Raw genomic sequence first — 17,227 nt, 5'->3', positions numbered from 1 at the left:
GAAGACGGAGAATCCAAACTTGGTCCAATTGCACTTGAATGTAGTAGTAACACAGTAGAGTTAAATAGCAGCAAAGTAGAGTAAACATCCACAACTAGGACTCTAGGAGTCTCAGGTCTCAAGTCCTGGGTGACAGTGGACAACACGTGTAAGCATGTACCAATGTCAACACGACTTCACCTCACAGCAAAAATGGAGGAATCCAATCATAGACCAATAATTGCACTTGAACTGTAGTAGTGGCAAGACTAACAGGTACAGCAAACACACACCCAGTCTGAAGTCTTGAGTCCAGGGTGACAGTAAGAAAATACTCAAAGCATGCACAATGTCAACACGGTGTCACTACAGCATAAAACGAGGATATCCAAACTTTGACCACTTGCTCGTAGTCGTGCTCATAGAAGTAACATTTACATTCATCAGATAAGGTTCATGAAATCATGGACTGTGACAACCTGCTAGTCAAAATATCTCCACAATTCAAACCAAAACAATGATCCAACAAGTGGGCAATTAAACCCATTCTGACAATAGCAACGGTACTGTATGCATGATCAAGTGGTGAAGTAATACTGTTGAACACCAGTACTGTTATACATGTATGCACAGCGATGATTGTACAAATGCTAATATGGTGCTCTAACTATGGCAAGCGTCAACACAGTACAGGACACATATCATGACTGATTACTCTGATTGACCTTTCAGGGTACGAAAGGAGCTCAAGTTTACCAACAATTTTTGAAAACCTGTCTCATGATGTCATTCAAAGTTCAAAATCATGCATGGATTGTAAAGTCTGTAGACCAGAAGGTCAGGTACCTTTATCTTGACATACAGTGGTTAATCACCATATTCAAGTTTGCAATGCAACACAATAAAACTGGGGTATGTCCTGCATTTGTGTTAACTAATACCAATGCATTATTCAATAGCAGTGTATGTAGTTGTTTCAACAATTCTGAGGTACTACTATGGAAATCCAGCTCCAGGCACTCTAAGATTGGAACATACACAAAAACTATTGTCATTGCATGCAATAGATTACACAAATGAGTAATAGAAATACCTTGGTTATGTGAGATGTAATACCCTGTAATCAAGATAGTATGGACACTGATTGAGATTGACTGTGCAGCCCACTAGTAGAGGAAAACTTGCTATCAGAGATACCACCCTACTGCGAGAATAAGTTTGTCAACATCTGTTGCTAGCACATATATATTTCTACATCATGTTACAAGAGTGGCTTTAGTTTCAGAGTATCTTAGTTTGCCTATAGGTCAATTTCAATTAGTAAGACTAGTACAAGTACTAATTCTCCCTCTTAGGGAAGTTTGAAGTGGTACATCTGTCTAAAACACATGCCGGAAAGAGTCAAGATTTACTTCATCATAGCCTGGGACCATACTTCATTTCACAACACTTCATCTCTTCTCCTTTACAGGAGAGATTGACCACTACACTAACAACATCAGGAAATTGAGATTACATTTAATTTACAGAACCAAGTATCCTGAGGTGTATAGTCTCTGTCTCTGTCTCTCTAAAAACAAACTGCTTGAAACGGAAATAAACCAAACTCTATGTTTTCAGCTGATTCCTGTTATCTTCAAGCAACGGGAAAATCGATAATTTTAAAATTAGAAAAAAATTCATGTAGGTACATCATTACACATATTAGCTTCTTAATATAGCTTAATAGCTTCTCAATACCTACTGTTTGTTTAAAGTGCTGAAACTTGTGAATGAATTTTTTGAGCCAACAACCAATAATATATTCACTGAAATTTTTAAAAATACAATAACTAGATATTGTACATGCTAATTTATTAGAAGTCAATTAGTGTTATTTTTAAAAAAAATGTTTATATACACCATAATGTTACTGTTGGTATGGGCAGTATCTTCACTGCTGGATTAATTATATAAAGTTTTTGAAAGTCTGTAATACATGTTGTTCTTTTTGCAATATACATCACCATTTCATTGTTGCTATGAGTGTGGCCTTGTTGCTAGGCATATGTGCATTCATTCTTTGGATGTTTATCCAGTTCCCTAACCTTACCCTGTTGTTATCTTTGCAATATGCACCATCATTAGGCTGTTGCTAAGGGTGTGGTCATGCTGCTAGGCATATTTGCATATTTTAAAAATCTTTATTCACTTGCCTACCCATCCTTGTTATCTTTGTAATATACACCATTTGACTGTTGCTAAGGGTGTTGTCATGGTTGCTAGGGCCAGTTGTATCAAAATGTTTCGAACAATATCAGAATAATACCAGACACATCCCCACCAAATTTCAGACCCGTCACCATGTAGTTTTTGAGATATATACTTTTGACCAAAATTGCGATTTTTAAACTTAATTTGCATTTCACTGATGGGATCATCATGTTGTGAATACTTCTTCATCTACAAAATGTACACATCGCCAGATGCACCCCTATTACATTTCAGTAATTTTGGATTTAAATAGTTTTGACCAAAAAGACAAAGAACATTTGCACTAAATTTCAGTCTAATTTGTCCAGTAGTTTTATGACCAAAAATGACTTTTGACCCGAATCACATATTATGTGATCATTGTTATGTGTTCTGAACAACAACAACAATAACAACAGCAACAACAACAACAACACACACACACACACAGAGACAGACAGACACACAGCATTTTACTGTGTGCTAAAACAATACAAATCTTTGCTTCTCCCATTTAAACCTAGTACATGTGTACAACATACTTACTTTGATAAGAGATTAACCTAAAACTGGCTTTACATGTGCCACGTACATGTACATGCACTATGATTCAGTTTTTCCTTTAATAGCAACGTGACAATCAATAGATTCATCATTAGATATCACATGTCTAACTAGAGCCTGACAACACAAAGAGTTGTACTAATTAGCCCACTCTATGTCCAAAAGGCTGTAATGACAACAATGCTATCTTTTCTCCTTTGACATTATCAAAGACCTTTAATTCTATAATCACCTTTCTAAATCCGCTCTTTTCTTGATAAAACATGATAACAGATACTCCATATTTGATGATGTATTACAGTTTTTCCTTCTCTCATCGAGTTTTAAAAAAACACGACAATCAAAACTTAGTTACATTCATAAGACTGTCACCAGACACACCATCCATCTAAGCTGTACATGGTGGTTGTGCGTCATCTATATCTACCCTCGGGTTATTTGACTCTTACCATTTCTGATTTCTGACATGTAATTGTCAAGTAGATGTATCAACTCTCTGACATTACCCACGACTACGTGTTGACTTGGTTTAAATACAGTACAGACGTCATGTAGATACTTTCATGTCTGATGGATTATGTCTTGAAGGTGTAAAAGTACAGAGATTTCACATTTCGAACCAAATCTTTTTTACTTTTGACAGTCTCCTCACGTAAGTTTTGTGATTTATCTTATTTGATGTATAATTCTCCTCTGGGGGCAAATTCTAGCTCTATTCCCTTATTCATCAATTTTGCATCCCTTCACTCATCAATTTTGCAAAATTTCATCCAAAAATGCATATTTCATGCCGCTGTGCTTTTTAACACTAAATTGAACAGACTATGAAGGTAATTAATCCCAACGACACAATGTGATATTTCTTTCCTTACATGCACCCTTGTTCTAGCAAAATGACTTGCACTTTATCCAATGTACCTAGTACTACTAGTATCTTGAAAAATACACAAACAAATTTTTGGCACACAGCAGATGAAATCCTCAGTTTGCCAAAAAGTATTTCATAAAGCACTCAAACGTAAATAAGTATTTAGATAAATGAAAACACTGCTAATCAAAACTTGCAATGTTGGCAATACAATTCTAAAATCAAGTTGCTTGATTTGAATACCTTTATGTTGACAAAATGATACTTTTACTAATGAACTGTTAACCGCTATATGCAAATACTTCAAAAACCTTCTGAAGCCAAATGGCTGTCACAATTACAATCCTAACAAAAAGGTCTCTATTGTATTAACTTGACAATCTACCATTATGTAACCTGACAACACCTCCACAACAATTACATGGCATCATGCTTTATTATGCTAAAACTGATAAAATACAAGTAGACATGTAAATTTCATGGCTAAATTTAGTGTACCTTTTATAGAACTCCAAGTACGCAATTCAGTTGGGTATGTTTCATTCTTTTACGATATACCACAGTAAATATCTATCAGTCCTGAATCACAAAATGCTCATATGAAGGCATAATATCTTGCCTGAAACAAAAGAATTTCATACCAAACCTCTAGGGGGCTCTAGCAGTCATGCAGAGGGTGACTGCTGAGGTCATTTCCATAGCACTGACACTGCAGAAAAACTCCTGCAATCCAGGTTGTTGTTCCTTTGGCTGTTTTAGTTTTGCTACAAACTCTTCGGTTACAATTGAAAATTACAATTTGGTGGATATCTTTATAAATATGAATTCACAAGATGATGTCTAAACAAATACATGAATCCAGGGGTGAACAAATCCACTGGTCCAGGGTCCGGGACTAGTGATTTTTTTGGGCGGACCACACAAATTTTACCTTGTCTGGTCTGTCGGACCAGTACCTTACTGTTAATAACTATGTTAAAAAGTCATCTGAATATACAGATTCATAGGCAAGATTTAATGTTTTACATTAGTGGGACCTTGAACCACTAATTCTTTCAGCAGGACCACTGGATTTTTTAAGGCACTGGTCCAGGGACCACCGTTCACAAAATGATTTGTTCACACCTGAATGATGCACATGATGGAGACTGAGCTCTGGGGCTTCGCTGTGATAACAATTCAGAATCAGGATAAGCCTCGAACACTGATTTTATCAACATTGCCTGCACTAATCCTAACTAGCTTCAACATGTCAGTTGAACAATGGCAGTGAAACACCATTTCAGCACAAAACTGCTATGCTGCATATCATACATGTACATCATATTGTGGATGCTAGCATGTTAACACATGACTGCCCTTTAATCACTTCAACTAACTGGGAGATAGCTTGAGAATATTTCTGACTTTTGTCAAAACCGTATGGGGAAAATTCAGAATAAGACTATTCCAGCTGAAATCCCATAGATCATGTTTGCAGGCAAGAGTGAAAACTCTGTCAAAGCCTCATTGTGAACATTAGGAATTGAACACCATTTTAGCACAAAACTGCTGTGCTGTACTATATCAAAACATTATATTGCAAATACAACCATACTAAACGTGACTAACTTTACATTTCATCTCTCAAGATACCATTCCTTTTCAAAACTCATTTTCTCAGATATGAGATTCATGATTTTCCACAATGTGTACCAATACTTGAGTTTACATCTAGTAACAGTAGCCACAGCAGGTGTCGTGGCATCTGTACATGTCTTTGATGAAGGCATGGAACATGTCACAATTATTCATATATGATACAATGAACAGTCGATATTTCTATCATTTCTGTCATTACAAATCATGCTACTAAAGTAATAGGTTAGATGTAGCGGAGTATACATTGAAACTAGAAACTGATGAATTTTTAGCATGTATGTGAACATTTCTGATAAAACCTTTTTTCAAAGCTATCTCAACATCAAAGATACAAACTTAATGGGTATGCAGTAGTTGCAAAGGTCAATAATTACAATTACATTCCTAAATAACTGACAGAACTAACTGACTATATAGAACCAATATGAAACATACAGTGCTGTTTCTGTTTACAAACTGCAATGCAACACCTGACTACAAATTTCTTGTTGAAACTCTAAGTTTTTATTTTTAACTTTAAGAAATATACTCAAACTTAATTTGGCAGTACATGAGTACAAAAAACAACTTTGACTAGTTGTACACATTAGTGAGCTTTTTCAAGAACTTTAATACAAATTTAACACGGAGGTCAAAATTCTGATCAAAAACATGCAACCTAGGTTATACAAATTAAACAACCTATCCAACCTCTCACGCACTTTCCAAATCAGTCTGATTGACTGACAAACTAATACAATACACTACACCGCCTTACTGTTAACTCATCCATTCTCTCCTTCTTTCCTTCCGACTCAGTCGTTTCCCTCCTACCTAATTCCCCCATTAAAACATACCTCTATTACAACCACATACTGTGATTTGTCAGAGCTGCCTGTATCTATAAACAATATTTACATACATTTTTTGTATTCCATCCTCAAACTTACCTATATTCCTTGATTAGACAAAGTTAAAATCTGTGCATGAAAATAAGTCCAATGACATACATTTCCATCAGGTTGATAATTACAGAGGTAAAGTGTACTTTTCATTTATATTTTTAGTTCAGTATGGTATGATGTTGAAACGACTTCTAGTGATTCTCAGGACTCAGGTGCCTTATGTACAATTATTGCCTATGAATACATGTAACGTCTATTAAAAAATCCCTTATTGATCTTGAGGGAGCACCAGGCTACGTACAATACCATCGATATATGAGACAGCTTTCTAAAGTGTTTTTTTGTTAGGACTCTTTTTTGTAAATGATTGCTTGTAGTAACAAAGGGGTTGATTTGGGGAACAATTTTCATGGTTTTGATAATACTGAATCACGTCAATGTAGGTTACCTATGGTAATGATGATACTGGGATGACATTGAGCCATCAGAAACCACTGATTGAAAGCAGACTTAAAACTCATTCACAATTTAGGAAACACACATTTACATAACTTACTGAGGTGCTATTGTGACACACTTTAATAGCTGGTAAAATTCAATTTCAGGTAGAATACAAATATACAAAAAGACAGAAATACGTCTGACTGGACTTTTCAGGGTGAACTCTATCAAAAGTTTCATTAGTTTTAATAGTTTGAGGAACCTGCGGCAGAAAATCCTCTTAATAAAAATTTCAACAGAAGGTGACGACTCCCTGAGGCAGTGATATCATACAGGGGAGATTATGACAGCTTATAGGCTTGTATTAGATTAGAATTACTATTTAGGTGAAAAAGTTAGACCTGAACAGAATAATCCTATGTAATCCTTGTGGTGCCACTGATAAGATAACACTAATGTGAGAACCTGGGATTGAATCGTGAGCCTTTAAAGGTCCATATAGGATTAGGAGCAACATTTGTGAGAAGAACAGTTGTTTAGTAGAGCTATAGAAAATGTTGATCCAGAACAAAAGAATGATCCTCTCTAATCCTTGTGGTTCCTCTGATATGACAGCACTAATGTGAGAACCTGGGATTAAATTATTGGCCTTTAAAAACCACTACACACACAAAATGCGCCACATTAACTGTAGAAGTTACAATAATATAAAGGGAGCTACACTGGGAACACTTAGAGAACAGGTAAAAGTGTTCCGGACTAACCACGACATTATACAGCACACTCAATGGCAAAGTTGATATATCAAACAGTGTTTCAATCAAACGAACAACCAACCAACCAACCAACCAAATTATCTAGATGATTTTGTTTATCTTGACATCGTTAATGACTGGAACAACCTCACAAATAACATTGTCTGCTCCTCATCTACAACTCGTATCAGAAGTGTCAAACAAATCAGACTAGTACTGCAGAGTAGTACAGTCGTGTGAGAGGAGGCCGGTGAGGGCGAAACGTCACGACGTATCTTACAGTCTATGCTCACATGTATATGTACAACCACCACAACTTGGTGTGTGATACTTATCAGCGTTATCGAGTCTACAGAAACAACAACAGACACATATGTATGAAATTCATTATTATCAGTCTATAAGCCATAAAATCACTCACCTCTAAGTTATCATTTCCCTTGACTTCATCTAGTAAGTCTTTCGATGCTGTAATAGCACCGGCCCCTAGGGTATGTCTGGTCCTCCTAGCTTGCTGCCGTCTCTTCTTCTCAATACTACACCTACTGGGGGCAAGATCATCATAGGTGCCCCTCAAGCCTGGTCGTTTTCTCTCTTCCTCCTTAGACTCATAATTGCCATCACCAGCAGCTTTTGTGTCACTATACTTCCTCCTTGGAGCATGTTCATCACTCCCTATGGATTCAAGTTTCCTGATTGATGCTATATCGGCGGGCAAATTTCCATTTCCGTTGTCTTCCCACCTCTTTGTATATTCATTCCAGACCCAGTTATCCATCCCTGCGAAATATTCCGCTGGCATATAATCCTTGGATGGGTACCACTTGCTTGCATAGGGTTCTCCTCTCTGGTGTCTTAACTTGTCAGAAGAACCTGATTTCAAGGTGTCAGGGTTTTCAAATTGTTCTTTCAAGGTGGGGAAAAGTTCATGACTCTCGGCAAGTTCACGAGTCATCCCAGCTTTGCCTGTAGAAGCTCTCCTATTGGGAGCATTAGGCTGTTGTGACTGATACTCCGTTAGTTTTGCCGTGGGTACATCAGCAATTGATTTGTACTGTTTCCGAGGGCCGTGGTAATGTGGCTGCTCAGGTTTTCCATCATTAACCCCGGTTCCTCCTTTACTCTCAGTACTAGAGGTACTCGTAATTGAGCTATCAGAGCTCTTCCGGGCTCTGGCATGTTCCGACGTTGTCCTTCTCGGTCTGGTGATGTGAACATCTTTATTTGATTCATAGTTCTTATTCTTATCTTTGTTAATATCAGACTCACTTCTCCTGCCCCGAGAACGGCTTTGTCGTTCATTGTCATATATGTTCTTTGGTTGATAACCGTACTCGGTATATCCAGAGAAGCGGTCTACAGATAACGGTCTGCGATCGCGTGATTTTGATGATTGTGGGGCGCCGATCTTCTTGGGTAAATCATCATGTCTCCGTATTCTATCAGGAATCTGTGAAGGTGAAATACATCAAGTCAGTAATTTTCATAATTTGAATTCCCTTATAATTCTAATAGCTCTTGCTCTTGATTTTGTCGCACCAAAATTTAAGAAAGAAACAAGAAACCAACAAACCACAGAACAAACAAATGATCACTAATAGCAAGGTAAAAATGGAATACTTGATTATTACGATATCAACTGAATAACATACAATTACAATTAATGGTCCTTTAATTTGAAATTCAATAATTTGATATTTCAAATAAAAGTAAAATCCATAATAATGACATAAAATCAAATCAACATACACTTAATCTGAAATTGTTGAAAAGCAGTTACCAATCCACCACAATTTACCATTTTTTTTTTTTGACTGATTCACGATCATTATGTTGAAATTCTTAACTGGGAGTGCTTTCACTGGGATTACATTACCGCTAAAAAAGAGATACCACCATAAATAATATCAAACCTGCTCTCTTTACAAACAAACAGTTTGACATAGATTGGAAACCAGATTCACTATGGCCATGTAAAAGTGCCACGTTTCATAGCTTGTAGTACCACTTAATACAAATATAAGGGTCACATCTCTTACTGCTAACAGCTATGTATCAGGATCTAATTACTCTGGAAACGGTAGGCGTAAGTGGATGTCTACATCACATATTTTATGGTAGCCATCTTTTATTATACAACTCATTAAATGGTAACAGCCATCGACATCCAATAGTTGTCATGGTGATGGAAACAAAAACTGTTCATTGAAAACTAGGCTTTGCAAGCACATAATTATAAAAATCAATGTTATTTCATTGGCGCATTGGCTTCTGTCGTTGGGCATTTTGTTTGGTTTGTTCCTCATATCACCACAGCAACCATTTGATGCATCATCACTATAGCAGCCACTGGCATCAAATGGGTATTATGGTGATACATGACCAAAGGATCACAACCACTGATCTCAAGATGAGTACTTACCACTTGGGGATGTTCTTGGGCTGGAGTTGGAGCCGGAGCTGCTGGTGTTGGGGCTTTTGTTTCTCTCTTCTTTGACTTAGATTTGGCAGCAGCACGGTTGATTTGGGGGTATTCTGCCAGCACCGAAAACCACCTGGTGAATAGATAATTCTTGTTACACTCTACCAACATTGATTGACAGACACTCACAAATCATGGAGTTCTAGTATTATTACTACATATGCTTATCAGAAATTGCAAATTTTGTAAATTGCAAAGAAATAACCGAGTGCTTAAATGATATCCTGTGTATGGAACATGGAATCTTTTGCATGCAAGTATGCTATAATGTTTTCATTATTACACTAAACTGAAAATACTGATAGTATTTGCATCAAACGTTCAAGAAGTCACTGATGCCTACATGTGTATGTAATACTCTTTGTACCCTTTTTGTTGTCAAATGTTGACAAGAGTGTTTGACATGTCTAGGATTAGCAATTCTCTACCAGTGTTGATCTAGAGAAGTTTATGCAGTGGGTGTAATATTATATGTACTTTGTTTACCTGTCTCTTTCTTCCTTCATTTCAGCCCGTATATATGTAGTAGAATCTGGTGTGACTATCCCCATGGAGTAATCATGTCCAGTCTTCTCAGCATCTGCCTTGAACACATCTGTACATTCATACATGTTGACTGTTCCTTGAGGTATAGTACTTGGCTACAATAAAACAAAGGGAAACCGTTCAACACCATGGCGCAGACTGATTTCTACCTGTTGTATATGAAATCTCAAAATATACACAAAACTTTATAATCACACCATAGTTACTCGAAATGATTTAAATTTGAAGTAGAACACTTCACAATATGAGAAACTATCCTTCGTTTCTGGGCATTTACATTTGTTCTTTGAATACACTAGAGTGTAGAATTAAGAACAAAAGTACATGTAGGAGCTATGCAATTGTAATTTGTTGGGCAACAATACAAGAAATAAATCATGCCTGAAAGCTTAAATTTATACATTGTGGTTCCGGGTCTATACTGTGCTATTTCTTTGAAGTGACACAGTTCCTGGGTAAAAAGTCGAGTGTTTATATTACCCCTTTAAAAGCTTAGAAGTAGAATAATGAAACACACAATACAACAGCACTGCTAACTAATCTAACTACTACTTCTATTTGTACTCTCATTCCAAAGTTCACAGGAATGAAGGACAGGGCAGACCAGCACAAGCCTAATCACACACTTGTCTTCCCATGGACCCATCAAGAACACTGTCTGTTTACTCAGCCATACAACTTTTATCATTGCTGTAATTTGTAGTAATGGTTACCTCCATGTACAAAATTACATACTGGCCATTAATATGTAAATCTTAAGTGCCGAGTAATTTTGTCTAATGATATACTGTGTAAATGCTTGTACTTTGAGGAAACAAATGTCTGTATTTCCATACAATACAAAATTTAGGGTTTGTTTATGTTGAAGTTCTTGCATGTACACTCTCTGTGATGACTTCCTGGTTGCACAATGTATTTTTGGAAAAACAAATCACGCTTGAAATTACAAAGTTCCCTCTCATGGGTAATTTAAATTTTTTTTTTTTTTTATAAAAATGTTTTGCTGAGATTTGGTAACCATAGTAATAAAGGGGAAAATCTTATAAACTTGCAGATTTCCATATTGTGAACAACAACATTTCTGCTGGAAAATCTCAGTATCCAGGGGAACCGGAACAGATTTTACCTACTTCGTTTGTCTCTCTACCTTGCAGAAATTGTTAAACATGTATGCTTTTTTACCTCATATGTGCTAAACTAAATCGTTTGTCTCTCTACCTAGAACATCAGTTTTTCTTGCGACTAATTTCAATAATATAGTATGTGTTCAACTTCTCCTCAGGTTTTTAAATAATTGCATATGATGAATATCATCTTTTTGTTGTCTTGATTCATTTCTGTTGCGAAGAGTAAGCTGAAATATTTATAAGATAGGGGCAAATAAAAGTATACATGTAAGAAATCCTCTGGGGAGAGCATAGGAAGATAGTTGTCTTGATTCATTTCTGTTGTGGAGACTAAGCTGAAATATTTATAAGATAGGGGCAAATAAAAGTATACATGTAAGAAATCCTCTGGGGAGAGCATAGGAAGATAGTTGTCTTGATTCATTTCTGTTGTGGAGACTAAGCTGAAATATTTATGATAAGATATGGGTAAATACATGTATACATGTAAGAAATCCTCTGAGGAAAACACAGGTAGATATACGAATCACTTTCATACAATGTAGTTCCATTTTATCCTGACCGATTCATAATGATCTATTTAGATTTTATGTATACGTATATATGTTTTGTATTATACGCTAGAAATATCGAATACAAGACCACACAAAACTGCCCTAAATGTATAATCTGGTAAAAGTTCACTATCACTTCACTGTTGTCAAATGAAACTAAGAAATATAAAAAATACAAAAGAATGGATGTCTAACAAAACACATCAAAGATACACAGCATATGGCTTCACCAGTTGGCTTGCCAATAATGTAATATTCCCAAGTAACTGATATATCTAATTTTATTATGACTGAATCAATGATAACCATAATTTGCATAAGGAGAAGATTATCAATAAAATTCTGATTTATCATCATGTTGACAAGATAGTATTTAATTACAGACTCAGGAGTCTACTAATATCAAGGTACAATGTACATCAAAATGAGTTTCAGTTCTTTTATCTTCTTAGTCATGATAAATATCTAATTTTAGGAAAACATTGCGATATTTCTTACCTTCCAAATAAATTTTATAGTCAACATCTCATTATTTATTATACATCCACTAACAAAAATCAAATCTCTTTCTTTGGATAATTGATTTGAAATGCGTAATAACATTGCAAATATAACTATTATTCTGTATTATTTGTAATATCATAACTAGGCAAAGCTCGCGCATGGTAGATTCATTTGTGACTGGCTGCCTGACGATGATATTGTAGATAGCGCCCTCCTCATGGAGAATGCACTTAACATATAAAATACATATGTGTAATCATAGCGGTGCAATGCATCCTTGGGTAAAACCACCCGAAATAATTGCATAGCATATAGACACGCATGCGTACTAGTCATCGAGCCGCTATGTGCGAGCTATTAAAAGTTAATTTTGGGATTAACAAGGGTCACTGACTAAATAAGTTGTAATTTGTGATGATAGCTCTTGGTATACAGATTTCACCAGAGAATATTCAATACAATTTATTTCAAATCTGTAATTGTGAACTTTATAGAAACTGAAAATTGACAAGAGACTTCGCCATATTTGTTTTGAAATTTGAAAAGACATGAGAACAGGGATTGATTATCAAAGAGAATACATATACCCAACACAATTTATTTCAAATCTGGGGTGATGTTGGGAACGTTGTAGTATAATTTGTTCGAGATTTGAGAAGACATCAGAAGTTCTGATTTAAAAATAAATTGTGTTGGGTATTCTCTTAATTAATATCTGTTCTGAACAGATATTAATTAAGAGAATACCCAACACAATTTATTTCAAATCTGTGAGGGTTCAGTTACCATAGAAATGAAGAACTGACAAGACTTCTCAATACAATTTGTTAGACATTTGACAAGACATCAGAACAAAAGGTTTACCAAGAGAATATTCAATACAATTTCTACAGAAACTGACGGAAGACTTTCGCAATACAATTTTTTTGAAAACTGATATGACTTGAGAACAAAGATCGATTAAGAAAATATTCAAGACTGGACAGGACAGTACAATATAATCAATCCAATTAAACCTCCCATGATATACGAACGAACACAGACGATTAGGAATGTACCCTGCTTTCTGTTCTTACACAACCATCGAGCTGTCAGATGTTTTCTACTTCAGCTTTGGATAATTCATCAATTTAATGTGTGTCTGGAGAAAACAATATCTCAGGTGACATAATGTTAACACTGATTAGAACAAGACATCATCATATAGGTCGGTGGCAATGATGCAGTATTATTTTGATTAAATAAACAGGCTATTTAATATAGCAGAGTTGCTATTATAGAGGGCAACCCTGTTGAAATTGAGGGGTGGGGAATGTGGTTTTCATGTATAAATCATGTGCTTCCAGCTCTTAAGAGTCTTTATAGAAACACTTAACTTTCATCAACAGCCCTGTCTCCACCTCAATCAATTCAAAACTGGTTCAAACTGAACCAATTCTGTTCAAAACCAGTTTCTGTCCCCATGAAAAAACTGAGCAATGGATTTGAATAACAGAATTGACTGACTTTTGTTTTTGTATTTGTTTTGGGCCAATTTAATTAATAATTTGAATCAGTTAAAACTGGTTTTAAAACTTCTAGTGCATGTGGGAGACAGGAGAACCGAATTTGATTCGATTCAAAATTCCATGATGTAGATAGCAAGCCAGGGCTGGTATTAGATTTCACAGGAAATACACACCAACCTACTTTGGAAAGTTATTGAAAAATATTGATATTAATTTGAATAGAATTGGTTTTTTTCTGGCATTTCTACCTGGCTAGGAATGTGACTTAGTTATGCTCATTCATCATAGTGAACAAGTATAGAAAGCATTAAAGATTCATTGAGTACAAAGGTTGCCAACAAAACCACATCTTTCCCTTTAGCTTGATCCTCCAAATATCCACTAAATACTGCAACAGTTTCACTTTCACAATTACCCTAAGTGAAATATGTCATTTCATGGGTACACACCAAAACCTCTATATAAATTGACTTTCTCCATACGTACACAAATACAGCATTGTGAACATGCTATTTCAATATCTGCTTTTAATTCCAGTAGCTTGGTTGTCTGTTTGATCAACTAAATACAAGGCACAAATCAACACTTCTTGTCATAATACAAACAATGACATATGTGCTAGGGATTACAATGAGAGTTCACCCATTGCTTCAGTAGCCCAAATAGACTTGCCGTATTTACGATTACAGGTAGACGTGTGGTAGCCCTGGGTATATCTCTCCCTCAACTATGGTTCCTTTTAAAGGGTAGGGAAACTGTGAGATTACAGATATCGGCTAATATAATAGTTTAGATTGGACATATTTACTTTTTTTGTTGTGTATACTGCCTTTTGTTGTTGTGTATACTGCATGTATTTGTAAGTTTTGAGGATCCACGATTTAGTACATCATATTGGACGTAATTTTTATTGTCAATTGTCAAATATATAGAGGTTGGATTAGATTACAAAAAAATGTAGTTGCAAAAGAACTATTTCCAATCGGCCCTTTCCCGTTAGCTATTGATATACATACATGTATTTATCTTGACTAGTAAATGTATTTCAAATTACTATATATTTTTGGGAATAAACTATCATAAAGTGATGTATGAAACTTGCGAGGCAACTTCTGTTAAGCGTATTGTTGACTACTTTTATATTGGTATTGTAATTACAATCTTTTAATTGGAAGTTGCTTAGCAAGTCTTGTACATCATTTCCATTCTATCCGCTATGCCAACTCCATCCTGACAACTGAAAGTGAATGACACCAATGCATTTTTACCTCATTACTGTATCATTCAAGTTTTTATCAAAACAACACAAACCACAGGGTATCCTTCCCTCTTAATTTATTTAATATTAGAATTTAAGTAGAAGATTCTAATCTCTCAACTTTATTTTAAGTTTTATTTGATTTGCTTCTTTTCATTATGAATCAATGTTTTGTAGTAATAATTTTGAATTATAACAAAATTCAATATATTCAATATTGGTCAACAGCACAACTGGACAGTACTTAAATAATGTTCTAGACAAATGCTTCATGGAAGAAAACAACTACTTGTACATAAATGTACTCGCCCCGGACTAAGCCCAGAGACTTGGCAAGTTCAACGTCACACTGGTTGTCATGTACATTGTGTATATTGTTTGGCTATTATTAAACCAGGACGCCCAAGCCTCACCAAATTGGCCTAGCAGTATAGTGCCTACAGTATAAGCCAGGCAAGTACACAGACAAAATAAATGTTGACTTTTTCAATTGGAAGCTTCACATCATTACAAGGACTTGATTAATTGGCTGGCACAATGCTTACTAGATCTAGTACTAGTAGATGTGTGGGTTTTGAATTGATGACTGCATGTGATTTACGAGTAGAATCAATGATTCACACTACATCACAAGAACTCTCAGCTAGCTAACAAAAATGTACATCACACAAGTCTGTTTACTGTTGGACTACATCCAGAATTCTCACTCTATTTACGTATTTTGTTATTCTTCATAAAACAATAGATTGGAGACTGACAATAAAGTGCCGATGTAACTGATACCCTAAAACATTCCCTTTTGTGTTGTGTCTTGTGACTATCCAGAGTACTGCTTGAATTTAAATATCAATAGTGGGTCATCGACACCTTTCATTCTTTTTTTCTTTTTGGCTGGAGCAGAGGTTGAGGTAGGCCAGAGACTTGGCTATTAGAACAGTGTAGCAGGAGCATGCGTTCTCTCCAGAATTTTTTCACAACAAGGTTTAGAGACAGGTAACATCTACTATACATTATGGACATGTAGTAGTTGCCAGATTATAGAGTTTAGAAAGGGAGAATTTGACTGTTTTGACACCATTTTTGCAGAAAACAATGATCTTGGAATGTGATTTTCATTCATTTTAATCAAGATGGTTTTCAGCATTACAAGAAGACTACTGCAATGGCACCTATTGTTATTTTATTAAAGGCGGAAAGTAACCAATACTAACACTGGTACAGGTACATTGACTTTGATATGTCACACAATAACAAAATGGGATGATATGTCCAAGGTAAAACATATTTTAAATTTATAACAAACATGACAACCATTTTGAAAATGATCAGGGAACATCATACCCATACCCCCCCCCCCCCACACACACATGAATATTTTTTGTAACTGAACTTTAGTGACTCCACTACAAGTGCAGCACATTCTAATTCATAGCCACCAGACAGACTAACCCAGTGTATAAAACTTAAAAGGTTTTATATTCTAATGTGTTAGATTTGCACATAAAAAATTCATGTACCCAGGACACTATTATGAAAACCTTCATGAAATATCATACTTTAAGTTAACAAACTGTTTATCTATCATGACATTTATAAAATAAATATTCCATGACAACCATTCTTGAAAACAATCACAATTATATAGATCACTAAACCTCACAATCACACACTATTTTCTTGAATATGGTATATAGCAATCATCAAATCAAAACCATTTATACATGTAAAACAATCATGGTATATCAAAAAGTTGAAAGTACTGAAAACTATATGTAATGTGTAATGACCACTAGCCCTGAGACTTGCTATGATCTCACAATCTTGAACATGTTTGAGATAATGAGACTGTGACATGTCTCTCAGCTAAATAACAGCCAAAGTATG

General features: G+C 35.5%; 1 protein-coding gene across 1 annotated transcript in view; it reads right to left on the bottom strand.

The window, feature by feature from the left end:
* LOC144435332 (uncharacterized) overlaps positions 1–17,227 on the bottom strand; it is a 67,650-nt gene that overhangs the window by 14,518 nt on the left and 35,905 nt on the right. The window contains exons 4-6 of the mRNA XM_078123928.1: positions 10,333–10,487; positions 9,787–9,919; positions 7,786–8,814 (exon numbers count right to left, since the gene is read on the bottom strand). Coding sequence (XP_077980054.1) covers positions 7,786–8,814; positions 9,787–9,919; positions 10,333–10,487 — 1,317 coding nt within the window. The remainder of the gene's footprint in view (positions 1–7,785; positions 8,815–9,786; positions 9,920–10,332; positions 10,488–17,227) is intronic.

The sequence above is a fragment of the Glandiceps talaboti genome, chromosome 5 (genome assembly GCF_964340395.1).
Source record: "Glandiceps talaboti chromosome 5, keGlaTala1.1, whole genome shotgun sequence".
Lineage (NCBI taxonomy): Eukaryota > Metazoa > Hemichordata > Enteropneusta > Spengelidae > Glandiceps > Glandiceps talaboti.
Note: the sequence above shows the minus strand (reverse complement) of the source record. Positions and strands in the feature narration are given on the sequence as shown.